The following is a 24,399-nucleotide window of genomic DNA, read 5'->3' as shown; positions in this document are numbered from 1 at the left end:
TAGGTACCTCCAGACTGAAACGTCCACAGCGATGCCTTCAGATAGAGTCAGCTAGCAGAGGTCCTCTTCCAACCTGCAACCCTCTTTGTCTCCTGTTCTGTAGCACATCATTCTGCACCGTCTTCACTGAGAGGAGAAGAGGCAAAGGATTCGGGGAGGAAGCATTAAACCCCCCCCTCTGTGCTAGCTGCCTGCAAGTCACTCCCTTCCATCACTCAGTAGCTGTGCAGCACTCAGAAACCCCTCCGTCCTGCGCCCTGTGCAGTGACTGTCTCCTGTTGCTGGCACCACTGCCCTTTCAGGAAGGGACCGCTGTATTCCCCGTTTCCAAACCGACACCTTTCTCTCCGGTCCCTTGCTGCCTGTCACCATCCTGCTTTCCTTTCCCATTTCCCTTCTGCTTCTCACCAAGTTCCTTGCTGGCAGATAGGTAAAGCCTTGTCTGTCTGTCCTGCCCGCCTCCGGCAATGCTGATCTCTGTCGGGGCTGCAGGCTTCTTCGAGCCAAAACCGGCCTTTTAAGTTCTGCTATTGGAACATCAAGACTCTGACAAGCGCATCGTTAGCAGCAAAAAAATAATGCGGCCAAAGCCATCCCAGCTGCCTGGCAAGGCTGGCAGGAGGCAAGACACCTCCAAATGAAAGGCTGATCTTTTAAGAAGGCAGTGGTCACATCCTGGCAGTAAAACAGACGTGTAGGGGCACGTTTTATTGGCTCTGCAGGCACACATGGAGTATTTCCAAGGCATGGCCACATACCCCAGAAATGGCACGATTCATATTTGCGCATTAAGCAGATGGTGCCATCATTTCTAGGTCGAGGAGCCAATGCAACGTGCCCTCTCGCATCTCGTTGCAGCTGCATGTGTAAAATCAACACCCAGCCCAAGAAACTGTTCTTCAGCTTCCTGCTGCTCTCCTTTCCTGCAGTTTCCCACTCATACGGCGTGTTCTCGTGCTCCCCCCGACACACGCGTAGCAATGCTTATAATGCAACCACTGCACTCGATTTTTACCATGGGCTTTTCTTAGCCATTGAGTGTTTGGGACAGGGACACCTGCTTGTTACGTGGTGGACACCCCAAGAGCAGTGGGAGAGCCCAGCGAGTACCAGCAGGCTGCGCTCACTTGGGACTGGAACGAGGGGTGTGGAGAAGTGAAGGGATAGTTCCCCTAGCTTTGTCAAGAAGAACAAAGGATAGTACTTGGTGGGGTTTCCTCCACAGCTCGGGCTTGCCTCCTTGCTTGGTCTTTTCATTGTGCTGCGCTCTCTGAATGCTGTCACTGCAACGCCTCTTTCCAAGAAAAAGCCGTGTCCTTATACGTGTCCTGTGCCTGTGGGGAGATGATGGTACAGAGCACGGGTTTCAACCGGGGGCTCATGACCCCGCTGTCAGAGCCAAAACCACACTGCCCTTCTTCATAATACTGAATGGGACAGGGATCCCAGTTAGCGCCCAGCAAGAGCAGGGGCAAGTTTTAGGATGTTAGCAGGATGGAGAAAGATGGAAACCCGCTGGTATGGAGCTGTTCCCTCTTGTTGCCTGTCCGTGTCTGCCCTAGGCTGGCTGTAGTCAGAAGGCCGTCCTCACCTGAGGGTCGTGGCAGGGGTCTGGTGTGAAAAGAGTCTGTGTTTCTGTGCCAGTTCTGGTCATCCAGCTCCATGAGCTGAAGGTCATTGCCCCGGGGCTGGGCTAACCTTGGTGAGCAACTGTGAAGACTGAACACTTTATCTTATCCTTGGAAATGGTCCTACTGGATCAGGGATGGAGGGGGAAACTCTCCCTGGTACTGCCCATGCCGAGCCTACCACGCATCCTTAGAGACCTGCCAGTTAGCGCTAGGTTCGGGCCTGGGCAGATGCCTGGCTTGACCCCACCGCTGACTGATTCCCATTTCCCTCTCTGTTGTTTTTGCGTTGCAGAGTTTGATAAGTTTTTAGAAGAACGAGCCAAAGCCGCGGAGATGGTCCCCAATTTGCCTTCTCCTCCCCTGGAGGCCCCCACCCCTCCAGCGAACCCGCCAGGCAGGAAGAAGCAGGAGCGCTCGGAGGACGCCCTCTTTGCACTGTGAAGCTCGCTCCTGGCTCCCTGCCCTGCGCCCGGCAGAGGAACGCGGCTGTACGGTCACGCTGTCCTCTCCCCATCCTTAGCTAACGATGACCCCTTTGCCCTCCTGGTTTCATAGGTCACTTGTCTTATCTCTCTCTCTCAAGTAGCCCAGCCTCAGAAAGCTGACTCTTCCCATTTACGCCCAACTCTGCTCCTGCCCGGTCACAGTTCTCCAACACTAGCTTAACCCACCCTGACCCATCCAGGCTGCCTAAAGCCAGCTCTTGAGGCTGAAAGCCCCTTTAATGATGCATGAGGACTTTGCACTTTGACATGGCCAGGGAGAGTCGCCTTGACTTTTGATTTGCAGAGATGCGCCTCTTCGGCAGACGGGCCGGCCTGTCAATCAGCCTGGGACGGGCGGCACTGGCGTGTGCAGGCGAACGCGTCTTGATGTTTAGATGCAGCATCGGTGCGCTGGATTCTCGGAGGCTCAGGCAGCAAAGAGCAACACTTCCCCACTCCAGATATACTTCACCCATTAAGATCCTCCGCTTGCAAGGCCCCTAGTACCGTAGCTGCTTTTCCCCACTTTGGGATGCTGCAGGGTCTTTACCTCATGGAGTATTTTTTTTCCGTTGGGTTTATCCAATCTTGCTGTCATTGGACAGCGATTCGTTGGCCTTGTTCAGCAGAGCTGACGACCAACGAGAACAGGAAACCCCGGGGGTCAGCACTGGATTGTATGAAGCCCTGTGGGGGCTTCCTCCCAAGTCTGGTAGGTTTATCTTCTCATACAGATTGTATCTTTGTGCGAGGGAAAAGGCTGCTCCAGGAACTGTAGCTCTGACACAAGCAGGCGCTGCCTTCATCCAGCGAGCCCGACAGGATCCGTACAAACGAAGAGGAAAGCAGCCTGCCTGGGGTGCGACTGGCATGCGGGAGGAAGGAGCCCCTTTCCTAATTCCCCGGCAAGTCCTATGGCATCGGAGAGGTCAGGACAGACATGCTTGCTCCAGGAGGCCAGCTGTTGGGAAGGGGGCCAAAGCCGCAATCACTGGTACAAGTCTCTACATAGACAGATACCAATGGAAGGATTTAATGGCACCGCTTGCTTGAGATGCAGCTCTTTCTGCTGGGAGGAGCTCCGGACAGCACCGTGGCCATATTGTGCATCGTCTGAGATGCTCGTGGAGGCTCCCTACGGCCTCTCTGCTTCCTCCTAGCCCTGAGGCAGTTGTCTCCCATTCTGCCTGCACGCTGGCGCTCTCTTCCCTCCGCTCGCCAGATGCTGCTGCCCTCCTCGGAAAGCCACCCCGAACTCCTCGGCGTGCAAGTCTTCTTGGCCACATCTGGCAGACTGAGCCAGGGCGCGGGAACCCACGCCTGTCATCTCCACCGTAGTCCTGCCTTTCTCCCACTACCAGTCATGGCATGCTTCACGTGTACCCTTGGCAGACAGCCAGGGCGACAGGATGGCACAGTGGAGGTGTGACTTAAATAAACGCTTTGCAGCAGAGTTAATCTGCTGGACTAACCTGGAGGCGCTTTATCAGATCAGCCCACAGCATCCGATTCACCCGCCAGCCCCAGTAGCGTTTCCGTTACTATTCCTAGGGGCACCGGAGTCTTTAGGCAGCGAATCACCTCATCCTCGGCTGCTACGGTGGAAGCTCCAACTAAGAGGCCTGTCCTTGTGACAGTGTTTGCATAGGGCTAACACGGTCTTTCCCAGTGCCAGCTCCCCGAGCACTGGCCGTACAAAGTGGAGAGAGGCTTTTGTCTGGATTTGGTTAGACTGTGGAACGGCTCCTCCATCTCCGTTAGCCAGCACATCCTGAGCTAAGTAACAGCATGAGAGCACCAGGGCCAGCCCCAAACATCTCCTTGCAAGGTGCTGGGCTGCAAGACGCTGCTGCAAAGCAGAATTGTCCATATGGATTCCTGAACCCCAGAAAGAAGCTGCCTGCAGCTAGGGGCAGGCATTTAAGCAAGGCAGCACGTGACAGCATCATTTGTGGCTGTGAAAGGGAAACTGGACCCCAGCATGTGTCTGCCGCTACATTATAGCTGCAGCACAGCGGGACAGTGCTGCAGTCCAACTCACAGAGCAAGGCAGGATGTTAGGGCAGGGTGATAATGGAAGGAAACTCTTTGACTAGAAGGCCTGGCAGCAAGGGATGGGCGAAGGGGCAACTCGGGTGGAGCGTACCAGCCTGCTCGGGGGCTGTCAGCATGCTGTAGTTCGTCCAAGCATGGGGGATTTTTCTCCCTTCCATTCTGTAGCTGTCCCTGACCCAAGGCTCTTGTCCCACCCTGCCTTTCCCTGCCCCTCCTTCCATTCCCCCGCTTGCCCGGGATCCGCTCCTCGTTGCCTGGGGGGTGAGGTGGGACGCAGCCAAGGTGGTTCTGCCAACCCCCCACTGCAAGGGCCCTACTTTTGGCCATGGAGAATATGACTGCATTAAAACCGGATGCGAGGCGAGGAGGATGTACTGGCTCACTCTCATCCTGGGGAAAGGACGCCTGGATTAGCTTTGCTCGGCAGGTCTCGCCTTTGGATGCTGCGGCAGGGAGGCAGCAGAGAGAGGACACTTTGCCCTTCATCTCCTTCACAGCCTCCCTTGGGAGACGAGGCTGGTCGTACGCACGCACTGAGCTCCATCTACCTGCACGTGGGGCAGCGAAGGCCAGTGTCATCGTTCAGGAGTCGTGTCCTGTTGCTGGGTCCCTGGTTATTACTGCCCCGGCTTTCTCCACAGTGTCACACATGACCGCACCTTCCCGGGAAACAGTGCAGTTCCCCTGCTGGCTCCAGCCCCACCGTGCCCGCGATTCCAGCGGACGTCCCTTGCCTGCGGCGAGTGCGTTGCTGCAAGTGCTAGAAGCTCTGTGGGTTTCTTGGCAGGCCTCTTCTTTTCCAAGCCTGGGAACCTGTAAACAGCCACATCAGGTGATTCTAAGCATACTAATCCAGCCGCCTCACCAAGTCCTCCGATTAATAGCGCCGCTAGAGAACGGACACTGCCAAGCAGGGCTCACCCGGGTACAGAGCTCGAGGGAGTCGAGACAGGGAGGGCATTGCTGCAGGGCTTGGAGCTGAGCTGGGACGACCTGGTGTTGCTGATGGAGTCCTCCCTCTGCCTAACTTGTCTGCATCTGCCCTCCCCTAAAGGGAAAGGAGAGGGCACCCCTCTCTCCTCTGCCCCCTGCTTCCCAACCCCTTGATTCCTGATTGTTCCCATGGGCGAGATCCCAGAGGGCTGCCATGTGATGGACTGGAGCCCCTGCTAGGGAGGGTGGAGCAGCTGGGCCTCAATGGGGAAGTGCTGGGTGCCGCTGGGAGTCAGGGCACTTTCTTATCTGTGCTTCCAGCCTCAGGCCCTCCGGGTTGCCTGCTGTGGCCCTGCGTATCGATGAGTTGGAGGTCATGCTATTTTTTGCCTGGGAGCAGGTGTCCCCTCATTAACGGGGTGGGAAGGCAGGGCAGTAACTCACGCTCTGGTCGGCCCTTTGCTAGATCCAGCGCTTCCAGGACCGTGTCTCCTATGACACCAGAGGAGCAGCACTTTTGGGCACGGGCTATTCAAAGCAGGGCAGACGTGGGGCCGAAAGCCATGGGACATGACCGAGTGGGCTGCACTTGCTGGAGGATGACACCAGTCGGTGGGAACACCGAGTGCCCGGAGGATCTGTTGGTGGACGAACCGTTGCTACAGGTTCCCAGTATCCTGTATCAGGATCAGCCCGTCTTCCCTGTGCTGCTCATCATGGTTTGCAGGAGTGTGAGCAGTTCAATCCTCCCAGTCTCCCTTTACTTGGGAAAAGCCTGGATTATCCCTCTTGTCTGGAGAAAACTGCTCCCCACCTGGACTCCTCCGTCCCTGGCCTTGCCAATGCTTCCCCTGCGTGAGCAGGACAGAAGCGACGTGGCGTGGAGACTCCCAGGCCAGGAGGAGCGGAGCTGAGCTGCTGCTTGAACTGCTTCCGTCCAGGCGCGGCCTAGCAAGGCTGAGAGCTTGCTCAAAGATTTTGCCTCCGCTGCCACACGCTCCACGACAGTCGTAGTCGGGACCCTCTGCGAGCTCCAACAACACCTTATCCTAGGTTAGACTATTTATTTTGTCGATACGTGTTTTTTTTCTTTCGGAGACATGTTTAACCTCCTCTGTTAACCCCTCATGCTCTGAGATGTACAAAGTGAATTGTTTCTATTTAAATAGCTATTTGGGGGGGCAGGGGGGCGTTATGTTCTGCTTTGATTGTCGTGTGTAGGTTCCACGTGCACCTTTGGCAGGCGCGGGGTAGGTGACAGCGTGCCGTATGGACTCGTAGGGCCTCTGGTCTGTCCGTGAAGCTCATAAAAACATAGCGCGGCGTCTTGGAGGGAAAGGCACGTGTCTGCAGGGTGGTCACAGCCAGACCCCTGGTAGCTTCCAGCATCCCTTTCTCCTTCCAACTCGAAGAAGCCCCTTCCCCAGGCTCCACAGCGGTGCAGTTCTGGCACCCACATTTCCAGGGTGTTTCTGCGCTTCTAGGGAGAGGAAGGGGTAAAGCCGTCAGCCTCCCTGTAAGCACAGGGCTTTGGCTGGGCACAGGTGGTGGCGAGACTCAGTTTCCTCCAATAGCCGAGGACCGGTGCTGGGCTGAGCATGCTGGTGTCAAGAAGGGAGCATGCTGCCCAGAGGCGCTAGGTATTAATCGGAGCAGGGCACGTTCCGTCTCACCCAGCCAAGGTCCTTGTACCTGCTTGCTCCTCTGTAGCGCTGCTGTCTGCAGCAATCGGAACGGGATGTGTGGCGTTGGAGGCGGGGAGGGCAGCAAGCCTGTCCAAGCAGAGCCCGTCCAACTGCCCGCCTTGGCCCCGGGCTGTTGTGGAGCCTCTGTGGTTGTCGGGAGGTCCCGGAGGTGGGGTGACAACGGTTCCCGCCTGGCCCGGTTGGCTCTGCCTGCGTTTACCTCCAAAATGCCACAAGGCAAACGCAGCTTGGTGGGGTGCGGCAGATGGTTCTGTTTGGAAATAACCTCCTGGGCTGCCCCTGGCATCCTGTGGGCATCTCCCTGCTGCCCTGGACTGGCCCAGAGCGAGCGTGGCAGCAGGCGTCCCCACCGACCCGCGGCCACTAGCGCTCAGGTGCCACTTCTGTCCACTTAACCCTTTCAAACGAACACCGGCGGGACCAGGCTGCACCTGTGCCCGCTGCCCACGGCTTCCCGAACCCCCCGGGCTGGTGCTCTTCCACGCGGCGCTTGAAGACCTCCCTGCCTCAGCCAGGCACCGGCAGCAGCTGCTCCCCTCTCCCGCTGGGATAACCGAGCCCACACTCGACTGACAGCTGGCTTTGGTCCCAGCCTGTCTCGTTCCCCCCCCAGCTCTCCCTCCTGCTGTCTCTTCTTCCTTGGTGGCAAACATATGCCAAACCAACCGCCCCGCTCTGTGTTTTTATGAGTGCGAGCTCCTCCTCATTCCCTACATGTTCCTACGAGCTACTGTTTAACACTACAGACATAACCCGTGTACTAGCTTCTCCTGTATATTAAAGCTGTAGGCTTTCCGGATAAAAACAAAGTGGAATAATATTTATTTACTGAAGATATTGGATATTTTTTTGTTTGGGGCGGGGGAGGGGAAAGGGACTTAACCATTTAAAAAGACTGACAATGTAAAAAAAAAAAAAAAAAAAAAGACACTAACCGTCATTGCTGTCTTCACGTAGAAACCAGTGTATGTCAGGATGCTCCACATGTATTAATCCATCTCTGAACTTGTTCCAGAAATCATCTCTCTAGTTTGGTTCTTGCATGTGAAATACTCCAATAAAGCACTACTCGTGTGAGCTGTTCGAGCCACCCCCGTCTCGGGTCCTGCTTTCCGGGTTTAAGCGCTGCGAAGATCTAGCTCCGTCCGCGCCCGCCCGCGGTCAGCGGCCGGGTCACCAGCGCGTTCCCAGCGCCCCCCTCGCCCGACGCTGGCGGCACAAAGCCGGCTTCGCGCCTGTGCCCTTGGCCCCAAACCGGCCACAGCGCAGGAGCTTTGTCGGCAGGGCGGGGTGTGGCGCCACTGCCCGCCTGCTCCCCACACCCGCTCCGTGCCTGGCACAAGGCTGGAGCGCGAGCAGGTGCCAGCGGTGGCGGCGGCCGGGACCCCCGTGCCCCTCGCGCCCAACGCACACGCTCATGTCCTAGCGCCCCCGCGTGCTCCTCGGATGGGAACGAGGGACTGGTTCGGTGCCACGAGGTCGGTGCCACCTGGGTCCTTGCGGGCGCTTTTGGCGGCAGGGCGCCACTGAGGCGGTTCCCGCCAGGCAGGACAGGCCATCTCCCAGGTGCAGCCCTGGTCCCCTTCTGCCCCTTCAGAGATGCACAACAGGACGGGGTTTCACGCGGGCACCCAGGAGGCAACCAAAACAGGGGTCGTGACCCCAGGGGGGCTCCTGGCCCTCACACGCAGGGGAGCTGGGCGTCGAGACCTCGGCCTGCAGGACCCCGGCGCGCGGGGGTGCCTTTCCCGCCGCCCCCCACGCCAGCGCTGGGGCCGGGCCACGTGCTCGAAGCGGCACGTGGCGCCCTCTGCAGGGGAGCCCCGCCCCCTGGGCCGTCCCACGTGGCCCGCGCATGATGTAATCGCCGTGACGCGACATCACTCCACTCCGGCCACGCGCGCCCATTGGCCGCCGCCGCCTCCCATCAATACCGTGGGCGGGGCTCCCTGCGCGCATGCGCCGCCGGGCCCCGCCCCCGGCCGCGGCTCATTGGCCGTCCGCCGGCGCGGCCCCCGCCAATGGGGGCCCGCCCCTGCTTAACCACTTCCCCGCCGCTCGCGCCACCCACGTGCTGGCGACCCACGTGCGGGGCTGACGTCGCTGCCGTGACGTCAGCGCCCGGGAGCCGCTCCGCGCGTGGGGGGGTCGCGGGGCTGGTCCGCGTGGGGCCACCCCGCCCGCCCCGCCCCCGGCTCCCGTCACCGGGGGCGCGGCCAGCGCCAGCCCCGCCCGCCCAGCAACAGCGGCGGCCCCGGCGGAGCGGGACGGGACTGGACGTGCAGGAGGCGGCGGCGGCGGGAGCCGGAGCGGGATCGGGATCGGGATCGGGATCGGGGCCGGGCGGGAGGATGAGCGGGTTCGGGCTGGAGGCGGCGGCGCTGGAGGCGCTGGGGCTGCACGAGCCGAGCGACATCGACGCGGCGCTGCTCAGCGACATCGACGGTGAGTCCCGGCCCCGGCCCGATCCCCCCCGCCCCACGCGTGTGCGCGGCGCTGCCGTGGGCCCGGGCCCCGCCCCGCCCCGCCCCGCCCCGCCTGACGTCAGCGGGGTTACTGCCGGTCGTGCCCCGCCGGACCCTGCGCACACGTGTTAGTGCAGGGGCACACACACACACCTAAACATACCTGTGCACATGGGCACGGGCACGCCCGTGTACAGCCAGGGACGTGGGGTGCAGGGCTGTAAACACGGGCACACCCACGCACGCATACACGCAGGTGGGTGCAGGGGCAGGTAGATGTGGCACACGTCTGCACACCGGCACGGGCGTGCCTATGTACATGTGCACGCAGCTGTAGGCTTGCGGGCACACCTGCATATGCACGCGGGCACACAAGTGTGGGCTCACGCTGACGGATGTGCGGGCACGCACACGGGCACACACACGTGTGCGCGGCTCCCCGAGGGCGGTCACGCCCCTCCCGCGTAGGGCAGCCCGAGCGAGGCTGGCGGCGTTGCCGTCCGGCCCCGCGTGGTCCGTTTCCCCTGCCGCTGCCCCCGCGCCGGGTGGGTGGTGGTCCCGAGCCCCCGGCCCGCCCAGCGTGGGCACCCGTCACTAGCTGACCCCCGCAGCCCACGGGGAGCAGCGGGCAGGCCGGTCCTGGTGCCGCGGGGCCGTCGCCAGCAGCGGGGCTCGGAGCACCCGCGGGTGCGGGGGCCAGGCTGCCCCGAGGCGCCAGGGAGCGACGGCTCTCCGGCTGCGGGGCCGAGCGGATGACCCCCCCCCACAAATCATCGCCGCCAGCGTTGTGGGCACCAGTGGGTCCACGTTTCCCGCCCGGGCAGGAGCTTGGCCCCGTGCCCAGCAGTGCCAACGGCATCAGGGCTGCTTCGGGCGCTCCCGGTTCTTTACGAGGCGAGACGGAGGTTTTATAGCGGTGCCTGCCCGGGCCTGTGCCCGCGGGTGCTGTTAGGAGCTGGTGTGGGCGAGCGAGCTGCAGCGCGTGGCCCGGGGGCCGTGGCACTGGCCACCCTGGGCATCTCGGCTGGCTGGCACGCCAGGCCGAGCCCGAGGAGCGCGTGGCCGGGGGTGGGAGAGGGAAGCGGGAGAGGAGCTGTGGGGGGCCTGGACTGTGGTGGATGCTGCTGCCCCTGGGGTCCGTGGGCCCAGCCCCGGGACTGCGGGCAGGGCCGGGCGCACGGTGCTTGAAGGCCGAGGGGCCGGGCATTGGCGCTGGGCAGCACGGGGGGCTCCACGCACAGTGGGCGGCGGGCGCTGCCCCAGAGGCTTCGCCGCCGTGGCCACGTGCCCTGGCACAGAGGGCCACGAGGCTTGGGTGCCAGGGTGCCAGGGGCAGGGGTGGGTGCTGGAGCTGGCCCCCTGCTCTGACTCATCCGGTGCAGCCAGGAGTGGGGATGAGGCCCTCAGCCCAGCCCTGCGCCTCCGGGCCCCGTCTCTCCCTGCCCGGCCCGGCGCCCGAAGGGTTAACGCAGGAATGCCCGCGAGTAACCCCGCCGGCAGCGCAGGGGTTAAGGCGGCTTGCCCTGGAGTAACCCTGCGCCATTCAGGTCGCGAGGCCGGGCCGGCGCGCGCTGATTGGCCGAGCGCGATCACCTCATGCCCGGGCCCTGATTCACAATTCCAGCCGCGCGCCCGTCCCCGGGGGGTGGGGGGCGGGAAGAGCCCGGCCCTTAAAGGCGCCGCGCGCCCGCTCCCCGCACGGGGCCGGGCGCGGCTGCAGGGATGGAGTGCACCTTCGAAGGTACCCGGCGAGGTCGGCCCTGCTGCCAGGCTGCAATGGCGAGGGGGGTTGCACGCTGTCCCCTGGGCAGTGCAGCCTGCTGGGGCGTCCTGGCAGCGGTGCCCGCTGGCACTCGTGCCCTGCCCTGCTCCTGTGCCTGCCCCAGCTGCTCGGCCGTGGGTGCTGCAGGCCTGCCCCAATTTGCAGCAAGGTGCCTGGGCGGCACGTGGGCACATGCAGAAAGGCTCCCCTCCATCCGCCCGGCGTGGCGTGGGGGACTGGCCCGGGCCGCGAGGGCAGGTGGGCGTCAGGACTGCGACCTCCGGGGTTTTGGGTGCTTCCCAGCCAGGCCCACGCTGCAGGGCGCCAGCCCCAACCCTGATCCCTGCCCTCCACGCCCCGGCTGCGTGCCACGGGGGGACCCGGGCAGTGCGAGGGGCGCTCGTGGCAGCAGGAGTGCAAAGCGGGCTGGTGTGCGCCTGGGCTCTTGCTGGGTGCCGGGCTGCCAGGGCTCAGGCAGGGGGACGCCGTGGGAGAGTGAAATGGGGGCCACGTCCCCGCTTGACTCTGTGGCCCTGGGCATGTTCTCCAGCCTCCCTGTGTTGCAACCCCCGCCTGCCCCGCCGGGAGAGGATCGTGGTTCTGCCCTTCCCTCTGCCTCGGCAAGGGCTGTTCAGACTGCAGGTCCCCCCCCAGGCTGCCCCTGCCATCCCCTTGCTGCTGTGACGGGCAATGGCCCTCTCCCCTTGAGGGCTAGCAGAGGCGTTACTCTGCTCCCCCCCAGAGCTAGCCGCTTTCTGAGCCCAGCTCACTTGTTTTCTTGCCGTGCAGAACAAACGTCTCTGGAAACTGCTCTGCAGGCCTGGGGGTGACAGCCCCCCAGCCCAGCCCTGCAGCCAGGAGGCTGGGCCGCAGGATCGGGCTCCTCCACCCGGGGACAACAGTGTGGAGGCTGGACCCCTCCCTGGGTCTGCCCCTGTCCTGGGGTCTCCCTGCAGCAGCTGGGCTTGGGGTGCCCTCCCCTGGCAGATGCAGTTATAGCACCCGGCTGGGGGGATGGCACCTGGGCCAGGTGCACGGGGGATGGGGATACAGGGCCTTTGCCCCAGCCGAGTCCTCTGGTACTGGGGCAGCTGGAAGCCCAGGTGTTCCCAGCCCAGGGCAGCTGGCAACTGTCTGCAGCACACTCCTCTTGCAGGGGGCACGTTACCGTGTACAGTGCTCTGTGCCTGCATCTCTGGTCAGGACTGGGGTGCGTGGTGTCCCCCCAGCAGGTTGGGGTGTGTGGGTTTCTCTGCTCCGCGCCCAGGCATGCAGGATGCTTGGGGTAGGCTCCCCGCTTGCAGCGGGGGTGGGGGTCAGGAGGCACTGAGCCCTGCGTGTCCCCTCTCGTGGCTGGGTGCAGGATCCGTCCTCATTGCTATCGGGGCTCTTTTCCAGACATGCTGCAGCTGATCACCACCCAGGACCATGACTTCCCTGGCCTGTTTGACTCCCCCTTTGGCGCGCCGGCCGTCCCAGCGCCGGAGGCCAGCGCACCCACGGGGCTCCCGTCCACACCGAACATGCTCGATGACTTCCTGGGCACCAGCAAGGCACAGCTGCCCGCAGCCCCCGGGAACGTGTACCAGGCGCCTCCGCCGCTGCAGAGCTTCCAGCCGCAGCCGCAGGCCCCGCTTCTGGCCAGGCCGAGCCTGCAGGCATCTCCCTCGCCGGGGGTCAAGGAGGAGCCCACGGTGCCGCCCACCAGCCAGTCCCAGCCCCCACCCCCAGCACAGCAGGGCGTGATGATGGCCCAGAGCTTCGTCCAGGCCCCTCAGCAGCCCCAGCAGTTCCCCCAGCAGCCCCTGTTGGGCTACCAGAGCCAGCACGGCTTCACCGGTGAGGCAGAGGGGAGGGTGGAAGGAAGGAGCCAGTGTTTTGTAGGACCTACAATATCATGAGGCAGGCAGGGGTTTAGCAAGCCCTAAGGGAGCTTGGTGTACAGGAGGTTGGGGGGGAAATGGTGTCCCTTTGCATGGTACCTGGTGGGGGGGCCATTATGGGTAACTGGCATGGCTTTCCAGAGCCTGGAAAGAGAGGTGACCCCGAGGGGGGTGGGCTTTGGGCTGCTTGGAAGGAGCAGGAGAGTCCTGGCACCTGCTGGGGCAGCACAGGGTGGCAGAGCCCCTTCCAGGGGGTCCGTCCAGCCCAACCTCTCTTCTCTGCCCCCAGCAGTGCAGCCGGGTAGCAGCGGGCAGAGCCTGCCTCCCCCCCCTGCCCAGCTCCAGCCCATTGCCCTGCAGACGCAGGTCCAGAATGTTTCTCCCCAGCAGCTGGTGGCCACAACCACCCCCAGCGCCACCCCAGCCATCTCCTCCCACATCCAGCAAGTCCCGGTGAGCTGGGGTTGGGGCTAGGGGTGGGGGAATGGTGACAGGGAGATGCAGGCACAGTTGGTGCTGCCAGGCCCCCCCCCCCCGGCCTTGCTGACCCCCAATCCCCACAGGTCCTGCTACAGCACCATTTCATCAAGGCTGACTCCCTGCTCCTGACCGCCGTGAAGACGGACGTCTCTGGGGCAAAGACCTCTGGCATCACGTCGCTGGCCACCACCACGGCTGTCCAGTCCACCCCACTGCAGGTGCCGGTAGGTAGAGCCCCTGGAGCCTCTGTGAGATCCTCCCCTCGCTGCTCCCATCCCAACCTACCCTTACACCTCCAGAGCAAGTAGGCAGCAGAAGTGGGAATAGAGCCCAAATGCCTCGGCTGCTAGTCCGGCTCCTTGCCTCTCGGCACCATGCGTGTTAGCTGCAGAGCCCCAGCCCTTGGGTACAGGGGAGAGCAGAGCTGCAACCCCTGTGGCATAGACTCAGCCCAGAGCTGGGGTTAACAGAGCCGGGCTGGTCGCAGTCAAGGGCTGCACCCACAGCCAGACCTCCCCTGGCAGGAATGCCAGGGTCCTCTGCTGCCTCTGCTGCTGCCAGCCCAGGGTGCCCTTTGGTGTTTGCTTCAGAGCAGCATCGGATAGTGATACTGGGAAGGGGCTGCAGGCTGGTGTTGGGTGGGGGCATCACCAGAGATTGCAGGAAGTAGAGCCCAGGGCAGGGATACTGGGGGGCGGGAGCAGGCTGAAGGGACATTGGCAAGGGGAAGGCAGGGACCGAGGGGCTCACACAGCAGGGGACAGGGAGCTTTGGGGGTACCAGCCCTAGGACCCGTGCCTGCCGCTGATGCAGATACCTGCTTGCCCTGCAGACCCTGGTGAGCAACGGCACCATCCTGGCCACGGTGCCACTGGTGGTGGATGCTGACAAGCTGCCCATTAACCGGCTGGTGGCCAGTGGGAAACCAGTCCTGGCACATGGCCGGGGGGAGAAGCGCACGGCCCACAACGCCATTGAGAAGCGGTACCGCTCCTCCATCAACGACAAGATTGTGGAGCTCAAGGACCTGGTGGTGGGCACCGAGGCCAAGGTAGGCGTGGGGCAGGGCCTGGAGACTGGGTTCAGCCAGGTGAGGTGAGAGGGGTACGTGGTGCTCTCCATCCCTGGTTCCTCTCCCTCCATGGGGTGCTGGGGCCCACTCTAGACCTGCCCAGGCCACGTTGGCCATGAGTGGCAGGGGCTGAGCAGCCTCCTTCTCCCCCCCAACAGCTGAATAAGTCGGCGATCTTGAAGAAGGCGATTGACTACATCCGCTTCCTGCGGCAGACCAACCAGAAGCTGAAGCAGGAGAACCTGGCGCTCAAGCTAGCTGCCCAGAAGAACAGTGAGTCCCCAGGCGACATCTCCCTGGCGGCGGGCATGGGGGGCACGGGCACTGGAGGGCTATGGGCAGGGTGGGTTGGAGCCCATGAGCACAGTGAATTGGGTCTCAGCCGGGTCTGTGCCATGGGGACCAGAACAGCGTTGGCACGTGGGTGCTGCGTGTGGGCCAGGCGTGCGGCAGAGGGTCTGAGGCAGGCGCTGCTCCTAGCAGACTAGTCAGCATAGAGCCACTCTCCCCCTTGGCCCCTGGACTGGTCGCTGCCCGTGCTGCCTGGGGTGAGGATGGGCCCGACACCCCCGACTTGTCCTAGAATCCAGGGCGGGCACTGTCCCTTGGCACTGGCTCTGCCCCTGGCCTGTGCTGGGGAACTATATACACCACCCTGCCTCACTCCTTTCTGTCCCCTAGAGTCCCTGAAGGACCTGGTGTCCACGTGTGGTGCTGGGGGAAGCGTGGACACCCCCATGGAGGGCATCAAGCCAGAGATGATGGACATAATGTTGACGCCACCACCCTCGGATATGGGCTCCCCCTCCCACAGCAGTTCCCTCTCGCTGAGCGGTGGCAGCAGCAACAGCAGCAGCGACTCGGAGCCCGAGAGCCCGCTCTTCGATGACAGCAAGGTCCCACAGGGCGGGGTGGGTAGCAGTGGGGGTGGACCCTGGACTGGAGGATGCTGGGGTGGGGGGCAGACACCTAAGTCAGGGGCAAACCCGCAGCCAGGTCCTGCACCAGATGCAAGACGCAGCCGGGGAAGATCCAGACTCCGAGCTCCAGGGACATTGGGCCAGACTGTCTCTGTTTGCCCTGGGGGTGGGGACTCTTGTTGTAGCTGTCCTCTCCTGGTAACATGGGGGGGCCTCAGCCCATCTCTGCATTCATTGTGGAGAAACCAAGGCACACATAACTTGCCCAAGCGGCTGAGAAAAGGACTCGAGTCCTGGCATCGAGTTGTGCTGAGATCACTTCGTCTGAGCTCGAGACAAAAAGCCGCCATGTGTGGAGCCCTTCACTGCCTCTCCCCCAAGGGGGGTCCTCTTCTCCCCTTGGGGAAGGTCCAGCTGTCACCTGCCCCATGCCTCAGGAGGCTGCACCTCTTGTCCACACCAGCATGCTCCCCATGGTGTCCCCTTCAGCCCTGCACAGCGCTGACCCCGTGCTCTGCTTGGCTTCCAGGTGAAGCAAGAGCAGCCCCCGCTGTCCCCCAGCAGCCTGGGCATGCTGGATCGCTCCCGCATGGCGCTCTGCGCCTTCGTCTTCCTCTGCCTCTCCTTCAACCCCCTGGCCTCCCTCCTGAGGGGCGTTGGACCTCCGGCCACCCCGGAGAGCTCAGGCCCCCCTGGCCCTGGCAGGAGCATCATGGGGCAGCCAGACTCCATAGGTAAGCTCTGGGGCCAGCATCCAGGTTGCTCCACAGCTAGAGACCTCTGGGAGTTGGCCATGGCACTGTGTCCTGGCATGGCCCTGGGTGGGTCTGGGGGTACTTGCTGGGACTGGTGTCTGGGCCCCATGGGCAGGCAGTAGCAGTGATGCGTTGGTAACCCAGCCCTTTGCTCCCTCTTTGCCTCGTGCCCAGAGGAGTCCTCGGGTTGGTTTCCGTGGCTCCTGCCCTCCCCGATCTTTTGGCTGCTGAACGTGCTGGTAGTGCTGGCTGCCTTCGTCCGGCTCTTCATCTACGGCGAGCCCGTCACCCGCCCCCACTCGGAGTCCTCCGTCCTCTTCTGGCGGCACCGCAGGCAGGCAGACCTGGACCTGTCCCGGGTAAGGAGCAGCACTGCCCACCCCTGTCGTGGTATATGGTGGCTGGCTCTGGGCTCCCAGCTCCACCCTGCAACTCCATGCAGCTGCTCTGAGCTGCCCAGGCCTGATTTCTCCTTCCAGATGCCCATCTGGTGGCCCATTTTCACCTGGCAAAGCCCCACCCCTCCCTGTCAGATAGCAAGACCCTGTCTCCACTTGCCCAAAGCCCCCTGTGCAACCCTCAGCATTCGCTAACCCCCTGCATGCCCGTCTGCCTTGACAGGGGGACTTTGCTCAGGCCTCGCAGCACCTGTGGACAGCGCTGAAGGCACTGGGCCGCCCGTTGCCCACCTCTAAGGTGGACCTGTCCTGCAGCCTGATGTGGAACCTCATCCGCCACGTGCTGCAGCGCCTCTGGGTGGGCCGCTGGCTGGCGGCCTGGGCTGGCGGCTTCCGGCGCGACCACGAGTTGAAGGCTGACGTGCGCAAGAGTGCCCGCGACGCTGCCCTCGTCTACCACAAGCTGCACCAGCTCCACATGACAGGTCAGGGGACCAGCAGGGACTGGAGAGAGCTGGAATGGGGATGCGCAGGGGGGTTTTGCACTGGGGGCTGGGCTGGAGGGCTGGCTCAGTGCTCAGCTGGACCAATATCCTCAGTCCTGATCGTAGCCCCAGCCAGGGGAGCTGGGGAGCCTCTGCTCCCTACCAGTGACCTGATGCTGCTAGGCCAGGCCCCCCCACCAAGAGGCTGAGATCCTGGGAGCCCCCCAGACCCAAACCTGGGGCTGACGGCTCCCTGCCTGCCTCCTCCAGGGAAGCATGCAGGAGGCCACCTCCTGGCCATCAACATGGCGCTGAGCGCTGTCAACCTGGCTGAGTGCGCTGGTGACACCATCTCTGTGGCCACACTGGCCGAGATCTACGTGGCAGCTGCGCTCCGGATCAAGACCAGCCTCCACCGGTGCTTCCACTTCCTGGCGGTGAGTCATGGAGGGAGGAGGCACATAGCTTCTCTGTGCTCTGCCCCTGCCATCATCCCACGCTGCAGACACCCACTTGTGCCCGCAGTCCTGTCCCGGAGGGCTCTGCAAGGGGCACCATCCCACTGTGTGCCCGTGTCTTCCTGGAGCACCTCCCTGCTCGGCTCTGCAGCGCTGGCTGTCAGCCCATGCCAGGCATTTCCCCCTTCCAGACAGCACCATCTGGCTGCTGGGTGCCATCTCTTGGGAGACGCTGCTTGGCCCCTGCCCTCCTGACAGGGCTGACCTGTGTCTGTCCCCCCCGCAGCGCCCCTTCCTGTGCAGCGCCCGGCAGGTGTCCCTCTCGCACAGCGGCACTGTGCCCCCCGCCATGCAGTGGCTCTGCCACCCCCTGGGCCACCGCTTTTTTGTTGATGGGGACTGGTCGGTGAAGAGCACGCCGAGGGACAGCATCTACAGCTCCACCAGCAACCCAGGTACCCCCGCCTCACAGCCCTGTGCTGCACATAAGCCCAATACCAGGAGATCCCCTGATGCTTGGCTGCTCCTTGCCATGATTGCCAGAGCTGTGTCCCCTTTCACTCCCGTCTGCCAGTGCCCCTCTGCCCGGGCTCTGGGGTCTCCACCCCCTTCGCCAATGCCTTTCAGCAGAGGCCCCCAACCCCCTGCTTCCCTGCACTGTTCCAGCCCCACAGATGTCTCTGCCATGCCAGGCCTGGGTTCCCCCTGCACCCCTGCCCTGGCATGTAGGAGCTGGGGCCTTTGTCTTCGCAAACACGGGCCTCTCACAGGACCCAGCTTGAGGCACCGAGCTTCCTGGGTACCAGCTGGGCACCTGCTGCTCCTGGGTCACTACTACAGCTGTGGCCCACCGTGCTGTTGTAGCGAAGGCTCTGGGGCATGGAGAGTCCTTGTTGGGGACCCAGTGCCTGCAATAGAGGCGGAGCCCCCGAGCACTGTCCACTCCCCGCTCTCGGCAGGATGGTCTTGCAGGGAGGTGCTGTGCTCAGAGGAGAGGGACATGGGGTTGCCCTTAGGCCCCCAGCTCATCTGATAGGGCCTCTCTGCTTCCCCGGCCCAGTGGACCCCCTGGCCCAGGTCACCCAACTGTTCCGTGAGCACTTGCTGGAGAAGGCGCTGTGCTGTGTGGCAATGCCGGAGCCAAGCCCATCTGCCGCCCAAGGAGAGGGGTAAGTGCCAGGCGAGGCCTCTACCCCTGCCCCTCCCTGCAGACCCCTGGTATTGTCCTGCCAAGCCACCACCCTTGGCTTTGCCCCCTGGCGCACCCCCGACTTGCAGGGAGGGAGCTGGGTAGGCGTCCCTGGGTGGTCTGCTGTGTTCTGTGCCCGTCTGCTGCTGCTAACGGCTCCTCTCCTTGCTGGCCCCAGGCAGTTCTCCGACGCCCTCGAGTACCTCCAGCTGCTCAATGGCTGCTCAGATGCGGCCGGCACACCCAGCCGCACCCTCTCCATCAGCTCTGACATGGCTGCTGGCACAGGTAAGACCACCACTGAGACACAGGGCTGGGGTGGGGGCCACAACACTGCGAGAGCCGTGGAGTTCAGTCCGGAGCCTGGCACAAGTTACGGGGCCCGACTGGGAGCAGCAACAGCAGCTGGGTGTCAGGGGCGTGTGGCCCATGGGTGGTGGTGTTTGGGGGCAGAGGTGTTATCTTGGTTTCCAGTCATTGGGGTGAGGCTGTGTGGGGTTGGGGGATCGCTGGATCCTGCTGTGCAGGGCAGAGCTAGCATCTTGGTTGGCTTCAGTGGGGGAAGCCGTGTGGGGCATGGGGGTCCTGTGGGGGGTGGGTTGCAGCAGTTGTTAGGGGATGCCATCGATACTGTGTCCCTGCCCGCAGGCACCGACCCCATTGCCAAGTGGTGGGCGTCCATTATCACCGTGGCAATTCACTGGCTGCAGGGGGACGACGAGGCGGCAGAGCGGCTGTACCCTTTGGTGGAGACCATGCCGCGAGCTCTGCAGGGCTCTCAGTGAGTGTCGGCTGGGGGTTGCCAGTGGGAGGTAGACAGTGCTTCCTTGGGGCAGCACTGGCTCTGCCAGGAAAACTTACTGTGGGTATGGGTGGGGGGAGAGCCATAGTGACATGCTTTACTTCCCTTATCACACGTCACCAGAAGCTAGGGGCCAGGGCCAGTGTGCTCAGCAGCTTGGGGCCTGGGCAGCTGTGCAAGGCAGAGCAGGTGCCCTCCACTGGGGGAAGCCCCAGCCCATGGGTGCCATGGCCTGACCATTTCCTCCCGTTCCCTGTGTGCAGGAAACCCCTGCCCAGGGCAGCCCTGCATGCCTTCAAGGCTGTGCGTGCCCTGCTAGGCAAGCAGGACGGCAGCCAGGCCACCCTGAGCCAGTGCGAGAAGGCCAGCGGCTACCTGCGTGACAGCCTGGACCTCGGCTCACCCGCCAAGGGCACCTTGGACAAGGTGAGTCCCTGGGTGCTGCCTGGCATAGCACAGCAGGGTGGGTGAGATGGCGAGGTCAGCAAGGCCAGGCCAGGCCTATCAGGCATGTCCTTAGCAGTAATTGCACAATCCATGTAGCACACGGTGCGTCATCCCTTCCCCTGGGAGGAAGCCACCTTGGGGGCAGAGTGCACAGCGTGGTAGGGAATCCAAAGCCAGCATGCATCCAAAGTCCTGTGTCTGGACAGCCCCAGGAAGCTACATGCAGGGCACGAGGACGGGACAGCGCGGCGCAGTGGCCTCAGCTGTGGTGCATTGTAGTTGCATTGCATGTGTCACAGAGGTGTGCAATGCCTCTGCAGTGCAGCCCAGAGGAGGCTCCTCCCAGCACCACGCGCCAGCCTGGCCCAGTCCTGCAGCCCAGCTGAACCCTAATTCCCCTGCCCTGGCCAGGGGGCATCCCTGAGGGACCACCTGGGTTCTGTTTGCAACGGTGGGGCCAAAGCCCTGTCTCCCTGGAGCCCTGTGCCCCACAGCTGGCAGCTCACCAGGGCACGGCCTTTTCTCCTGCTCTTGAGGCTGCCTGTGCCCTGCCTGTCCATCTGTCTGTGGACGTCTGCCCACCTCACTGTGCCCCCTTTGCCCCAGGCGGTCCAGCTCCTCCTGTGCGACCTGCTCCTGGTGACCCGCACCAACCTGTGGCAGCAGCAGATGAACGTGAGCCAGCAGCTGAGTTGTGTCTACCAGGCCTCGGCCTTGGAGCTGCGGGGCTTCCAGCAGGACCTCAGCAGCCTGCGACGCCTGGCCCACACCTTCCGCCCGGCCATGCGCAGGGTGAGCCCGGGGTGGCGTGGGGAGGGCTTAGCTCTTTGACTGCCTGACTCTCCCCTCTGAGGGAGAGTCTGCTTTCCAGCTGGCCTGGAGCTGTGCTGGGACCAGCTCTCCCACTATGGGTCCTTCCCAGGATTCTGGGCTTTGCCAGTTGCCACACGGGGCCAGGAAGGACTTATTTTTCTCCTCCTGCTGCTACACGTGTCAGCGTTTGTGGTTTTGCCTTCCTCAGAAGCATTAGACATTGGCAGCAGCCAAAGCCCGGGATTTTGCCTGGGCTGTGCCAGTGCTGGCGCTTGAACGCAGGGGTTCCTGGCTAGAGGGTCTTGCCCCTTCCGCTCAGGGTGGGACTGATGACACATTTGGGGTCAGGCAGGACTTTTATCCCCTAGTCAGACTGGTATGGGCAGGGGGGATTTTTGCCTTCAGCTGTAGCGGAGCTGTGGCCTCTGCCTGGGATCTCGAGCATATATTAACTTTTGCAGCAGCAGGATGTTGGCTGCCGTGGTCGCCCTGCTTTACCCGTGGTAGGTTTGGGTGTTATGTCTTGGGTCTCATCAGGGTCGACTCTGCAGTTTTGCTAAGAACTTAGACAACGGATTTGTCCGGGATTGTTTGGGGAGGGCTGATCCTGCCTCAGGCAGGGGGTTGCATTAGGTGTGACCTCTGGAGGCCCCTTCCAGCCCCGCTTTATGATTCTGCGGCGGGTGCCCAGGCACTGATTCCTCCTGTGGGCTGCCCTCAGGTGTTCCTCCATGAAGCCACTGCCAGGCTGATGGCCAGAGCCAGCCCCACCAGGACCCATCAGCTGCTGGACCGCAGCCTGCGTAGGAGGGGGACACAAAGCAGCAAAGGAGGTGAGTGGGCAGCCTGGCACCTGGGGCCAAGACCCAGCAACTCCATGACACGGAGCAGCCCCAGTTAGGGCACAGACTGGGAGAGCAGCCAGCAGGAGCAGGGGGCTGCATGTCCGTGCCTCACTATCCTACGATGCCAGTGCTCGCTGCTAGGGCAGCAGCTGGGCTGAGCCTTGCAGCCTCCTTCCTGGCATAAGGGCACATGTTTCTGGCCCCATAGGCAGAGATTAGCTCTGTTCCCAGGGTGTGACAGGCAAGGCTACTGCTAAGGCAGCTGCGGGCAACCAGGAGAGGGGACTGCATGAGGATATAGGGAGATTAGCAGGGATACCCGCAGGTTCTCAATGCAGCCTGATGAACATGGGTAAAGGGCCTGGGAATACCCAGATCTGTGTTGGTGCCCAGCACTGTGAGGGCTGATGCCCCCCACAGGCCCTGACCCCTGGATGCCTATCAAGGGGGCCCTGTTCACATCGGAGCCTGTCTGTGCTCAGCCCAGGAAGGGCCCTGTGTTCCACTTTTGCAGCTGGCGAGCCAGAAAGCCATCCCACGCCGCGTGAGCATGCCGAAGCCCTGCTCCTGGCCTGCTGCTACCTCCCGCCGAGCTTCCTATCGGCCCCGGGGCAGCGTGTGGGCATGCTGGCAGAGGCCGCCCACACGCTGGAGAAGCTGGGAGACAAACGGACGCTCCACGACTGCCAGCAGATGATCATCAAACTGGGCAGCGGCACCACAGTCACCACTGGATAGCGCCACCCCCCATGGGACACCCCACATGCCATGGACCACGGGGATGGGTACAGAGGCTTCAGCTGCACCGTGGCCAATGTGCCCTTGCTTAATTGCCTGAGGCATTTGTTATGACTAGTGGGAGGGGCTGGAGCAAGGGGGCTGGGAGCCAGGACTCTTGGGTTGTATTCCTGATTCTCAGGCACCTGTGCGCGTGCCTCAGCCTCTATGTGGGTGTAGACCCTTCCCTACCTCAGGGGGTACCTACCTGTCTGTGGGGTGGGGCAGGAGGCCTGGTGGGACGGTGTTACAGAACTAGTGTTATGACCAGCCGAAGGGACCCTAGGGGCAGTTGGGAAAGGTGGGTACTGGCAGGTGTCTCTGGTGGCTGAGGACTGGTCCTTGCCCCCACAAATGGGAGCCCAGCCTGCCCCTGCCTCTAAAGGTGATCTCCCACCTCCCCTCAGGTGTCAGCATGAACAGGGCAATAATGCTTCATGGTTTATGTGGCTTTGGGACTTGTGGGCACCCCTGGCTGGGCTCCGATGCCCAGGCCTCGTGCCTGGTGCTGGGAGACAGACCAGCAGTGCCTGGGGGTCGCCGATACCCCGCTGCCCCTCCAGTGGTGACGCCAGCCCCCACCTCCATGCCCCCCTGCTGTGAGCCCTGTCCGGTGGGCACGGGGAGTGGAGACCTCTAGCGGCACCTTCTTAACATTGCAAGCACTGGCTCCTTCCAGCCCTTCCCCTCCGCCCTGGGCCTGGTTGCAGGACCATGCTGCAGCCTCCCTCCACAGGTCCCCGCTGCTGCCAGACATTTCCCCACACTGGCTCCCAGCGTTGCTGTTGCTGGTGTGCACCCCAGTATTTAAGCAGAAAAGTAGCCCCGCGAGGCAGGGCCTTGGTCACCCAGCGCCTCCTTGGCACATGCACGTGGCATCTCCCTGTGTGGATGCAGGAGACTGGTGGCTTTTCCAGGGCCTCTATGGCAGAGGGGGCAAGATGATACCAAAAAGTGTGTCCTGGCGGAGCCATCTCCAGGGACTGCACAGTTCTCCTGAGATGCCAATCCCAGTAGGGCTCCAGCCACTCATACCCCTGCTCCCACAGCCCTAGAGACTCCCGGGGAAGGGGTCTGGTTCTTCCTGCTGGCACCTTTTCCCCTCCGAGCATGGAGCTGGGGCCAGGCATCAACCCCAAGGGGCTCAGGGAATGAGGTAGGGGTAGGCATGACTGGCTCAGGGTAGCAGTCACTGGCCCCAGATTTGTCCCCTCTTCCTCCCTGTGCCAGCCACAACCCCTTCCTACTCTGGCTGGCATCCTGGGCCACGTTTGTGTTTGCAGAGGGCTGCTGTTGCTATGGCACTTAAACTGGTAGTGATGGAGGGGGCTGGGGGTGCAGGGAATTGGCCCTGTTTGGGTGGGAGACGTGGCCGGCAGCCCCTGGGGCCACGCTGTACATAGCCACCGCCTCCCCCAAGCGTGATTCCCCCCTCGCCCTGCTCACTGCCTGCGTTTCCTTTTTAAATGGTATTTTCATAGTTTGAGAGTTTTGTACAGATGATTAAAGCTGATTATTTATAGCCCTGCGTGTGCTGAATGTGGGGGCGGGCGAGCTGTGGCCCCCAAAGCTGGGAGAAATGCAGAGAAGAGCTGGCTACCCCAGGCCCCACGAGGCCTGGAGGGGACAGGCAGGGCTGGGCTCCCAGGTTGACAGGAGTGGGAGATGGAGGAGCGCTCCAGCCCTCTCCTGTTCCCTACACCCATCCCCATGCCCTTTATCTCCCTTCTGCCCCTGCTTCCCCCCCTTGCTTAGGCACAATATGAGGAGCTACAGGGATGCCATTGTCCCCAGACCTTGGCCAAGGGCTCTCATCCCTCTACCTGAGCCCAGGGCGCAGCTCCCCTTTCCCCTTCTGCAAAGACCAGAAGCTGTGCCCACTGCCAGCAGGGCTAGAGCTGGTGGGACTGAGGCAAGTAGGGGTTGCCATGTTGTGAACACCCTTCCTGAGTCCTGGGAGCGACCCGAGGAGCCACGATGATGGGCTGTACGTGAGCTGCTACCACGCAGCAGAAAGCCAGGCACCCCTGCGGACAGT

The 24,399-nt window shown here is 62.7% G+C and overlaps 2 protein-coding genes and 1 long non-coding RNA gene across 16 annotated transcripts in view; 2 read left to right on the top strand and 1 right to left on the bottom strand.

Moving 5' to 3' along the window:
- LOC109282101 (uncharacterized) overlaps window positions 1–7,827 on the bottom strand; it is a 57,213-nt gene extending 49,386 nt beyond the window's left edge. For both annotated transcript variants that reach the window (XR_002088978.2, XR_009456344.1), the window contains exon 1: window positions 7,746–7,827. This is a non-coding gene — a long non-coding RNA (uncharacterized LOC109282101). The remainder of the gene's footprint in view (window positions 1–7,745) is intronic.
- The window catches only part of TOM1L2 (target of myb1 like 2 membrane trafficking protein), a 59,815-nt gene extending 51,915 nt beyond the window's left edge, over window positions 1–7,900 (top strand). For 3 of the 5 annotated variants that reach the window (XM_014604317.3, XM_006272702.4, XM_019482966.2), the window contains one exon: window positions 1,924–7,900. In XM_014604317.3, coding sequence (XP_014459803.1) covers window positions 1,924–2,072 — 149 coding nt within the window. In that variant the 3' untranslated portion in view covers window positions 2,073–7,900. Of the gene's footprint in view, window positions 1–103 lie in introns of all 5 variants that reach the window. The other 2 variants (XM_014604319.3, XM_019482967.2) reach the window with 1 other exon arrangement.
- A 1,065-nt stretch (window positions 7,901–8,965) lies between these two features.
- Window positions 8,966–23,883, top strand: SREBF1 (sterol regulatory element binding transcription factor 1). Of its 9 annotated transcripts, none has more exons than XM_059716506.1 (19): window positions 8,966–9,255; window positions 12,436–12,876; window positions 13,210–13,373; window positions 13,484–13,624; window positions 14,233–14,451; window positions 14,631–14,745; window positions 15,154–15,383; window positions 15,922–16,126; window positions 16,322–16,506; window positions 16,769–17,030; window positions 17,301–17,467; window positions 17,775–17,943; window positions 18,549–18,657; window positions 18,856–18,965; window positions 19,326–19,458; window positions 19,743–19,905; window positions 20,533–20,718; window positions 21,461–21,572; window positions 22,076–23,883. In XM_059716506.1, exons 1-19 carry the CDS (start codon window positions 9,162–9,164, stop codon window positions 22,279–22,281), a joined length of 3,411 nt encoding a protein of 1,136 aa, XP_059572489.1. In that variant the 5' UTR covers window positions 8,966–9,161; the 3' UTR covers window positions 22,282–23,883. The 9 variants fall into 9 exon arrangements, with proteins under 9 accessions (XP_059572489.1, XP_059572487.1, XP_059572492.1 ...); XM_059716504.1 differs by having other exon boundaries at window positions 22,067–23,883; XM_059716503.1 differs by having other exon boundaries at window positions 8,967–9,255; window positions 13,213–13,373; window positions 22,099–23,883.
- Window positions 23,884–24,399: the final 516 nt, after the last annotated feature.

Source organism: Alligator mississippiensis, chromosome 13 (genome assembly GCF_030867095.1).
Source record: "Alligator mississippiensis isolate rAllMis1 chromosome 13, rAllMis1, whole genome shotgun sequence".
In the NCBI taxonomy this organism is placed as follows: domain Eukaryota; kingdom Metazoa; phylum Chordata; order Crocodylia; family Alligatoridae; genus Alligator; species Alligator mississippiensis.
Note: the sequence above shows the minus strand (reverse complement) of the source record. Positions and strands in the feature narration are given on the sequence as shown.

Bases quoted from the DNA above. Each gene is read 5' to 3' on its own strand.
- SREBF1 (XM_059716502.1), top strand. From the start codon at position 9,162: ATGAGCGGGTTCGGGCTGGAGGCGGCGGCGCTGGAGGCGCTGGGGCTG. The intron at 13,374-13,483 runs GTGAGCTGGGGT...CAATCCCCACAG, and splicing joins CCCACATCCAGCAAGTCCCG to GTCCTGCTACAGCACCATTT. The intron at 17,944-18,548 runs GTACCCCCGCCT...TCCCCGGCCCAG, and splicing joins CAGCTCCACCAGCAACCCAG to TGGACCCCCTGGCCCAGGTC.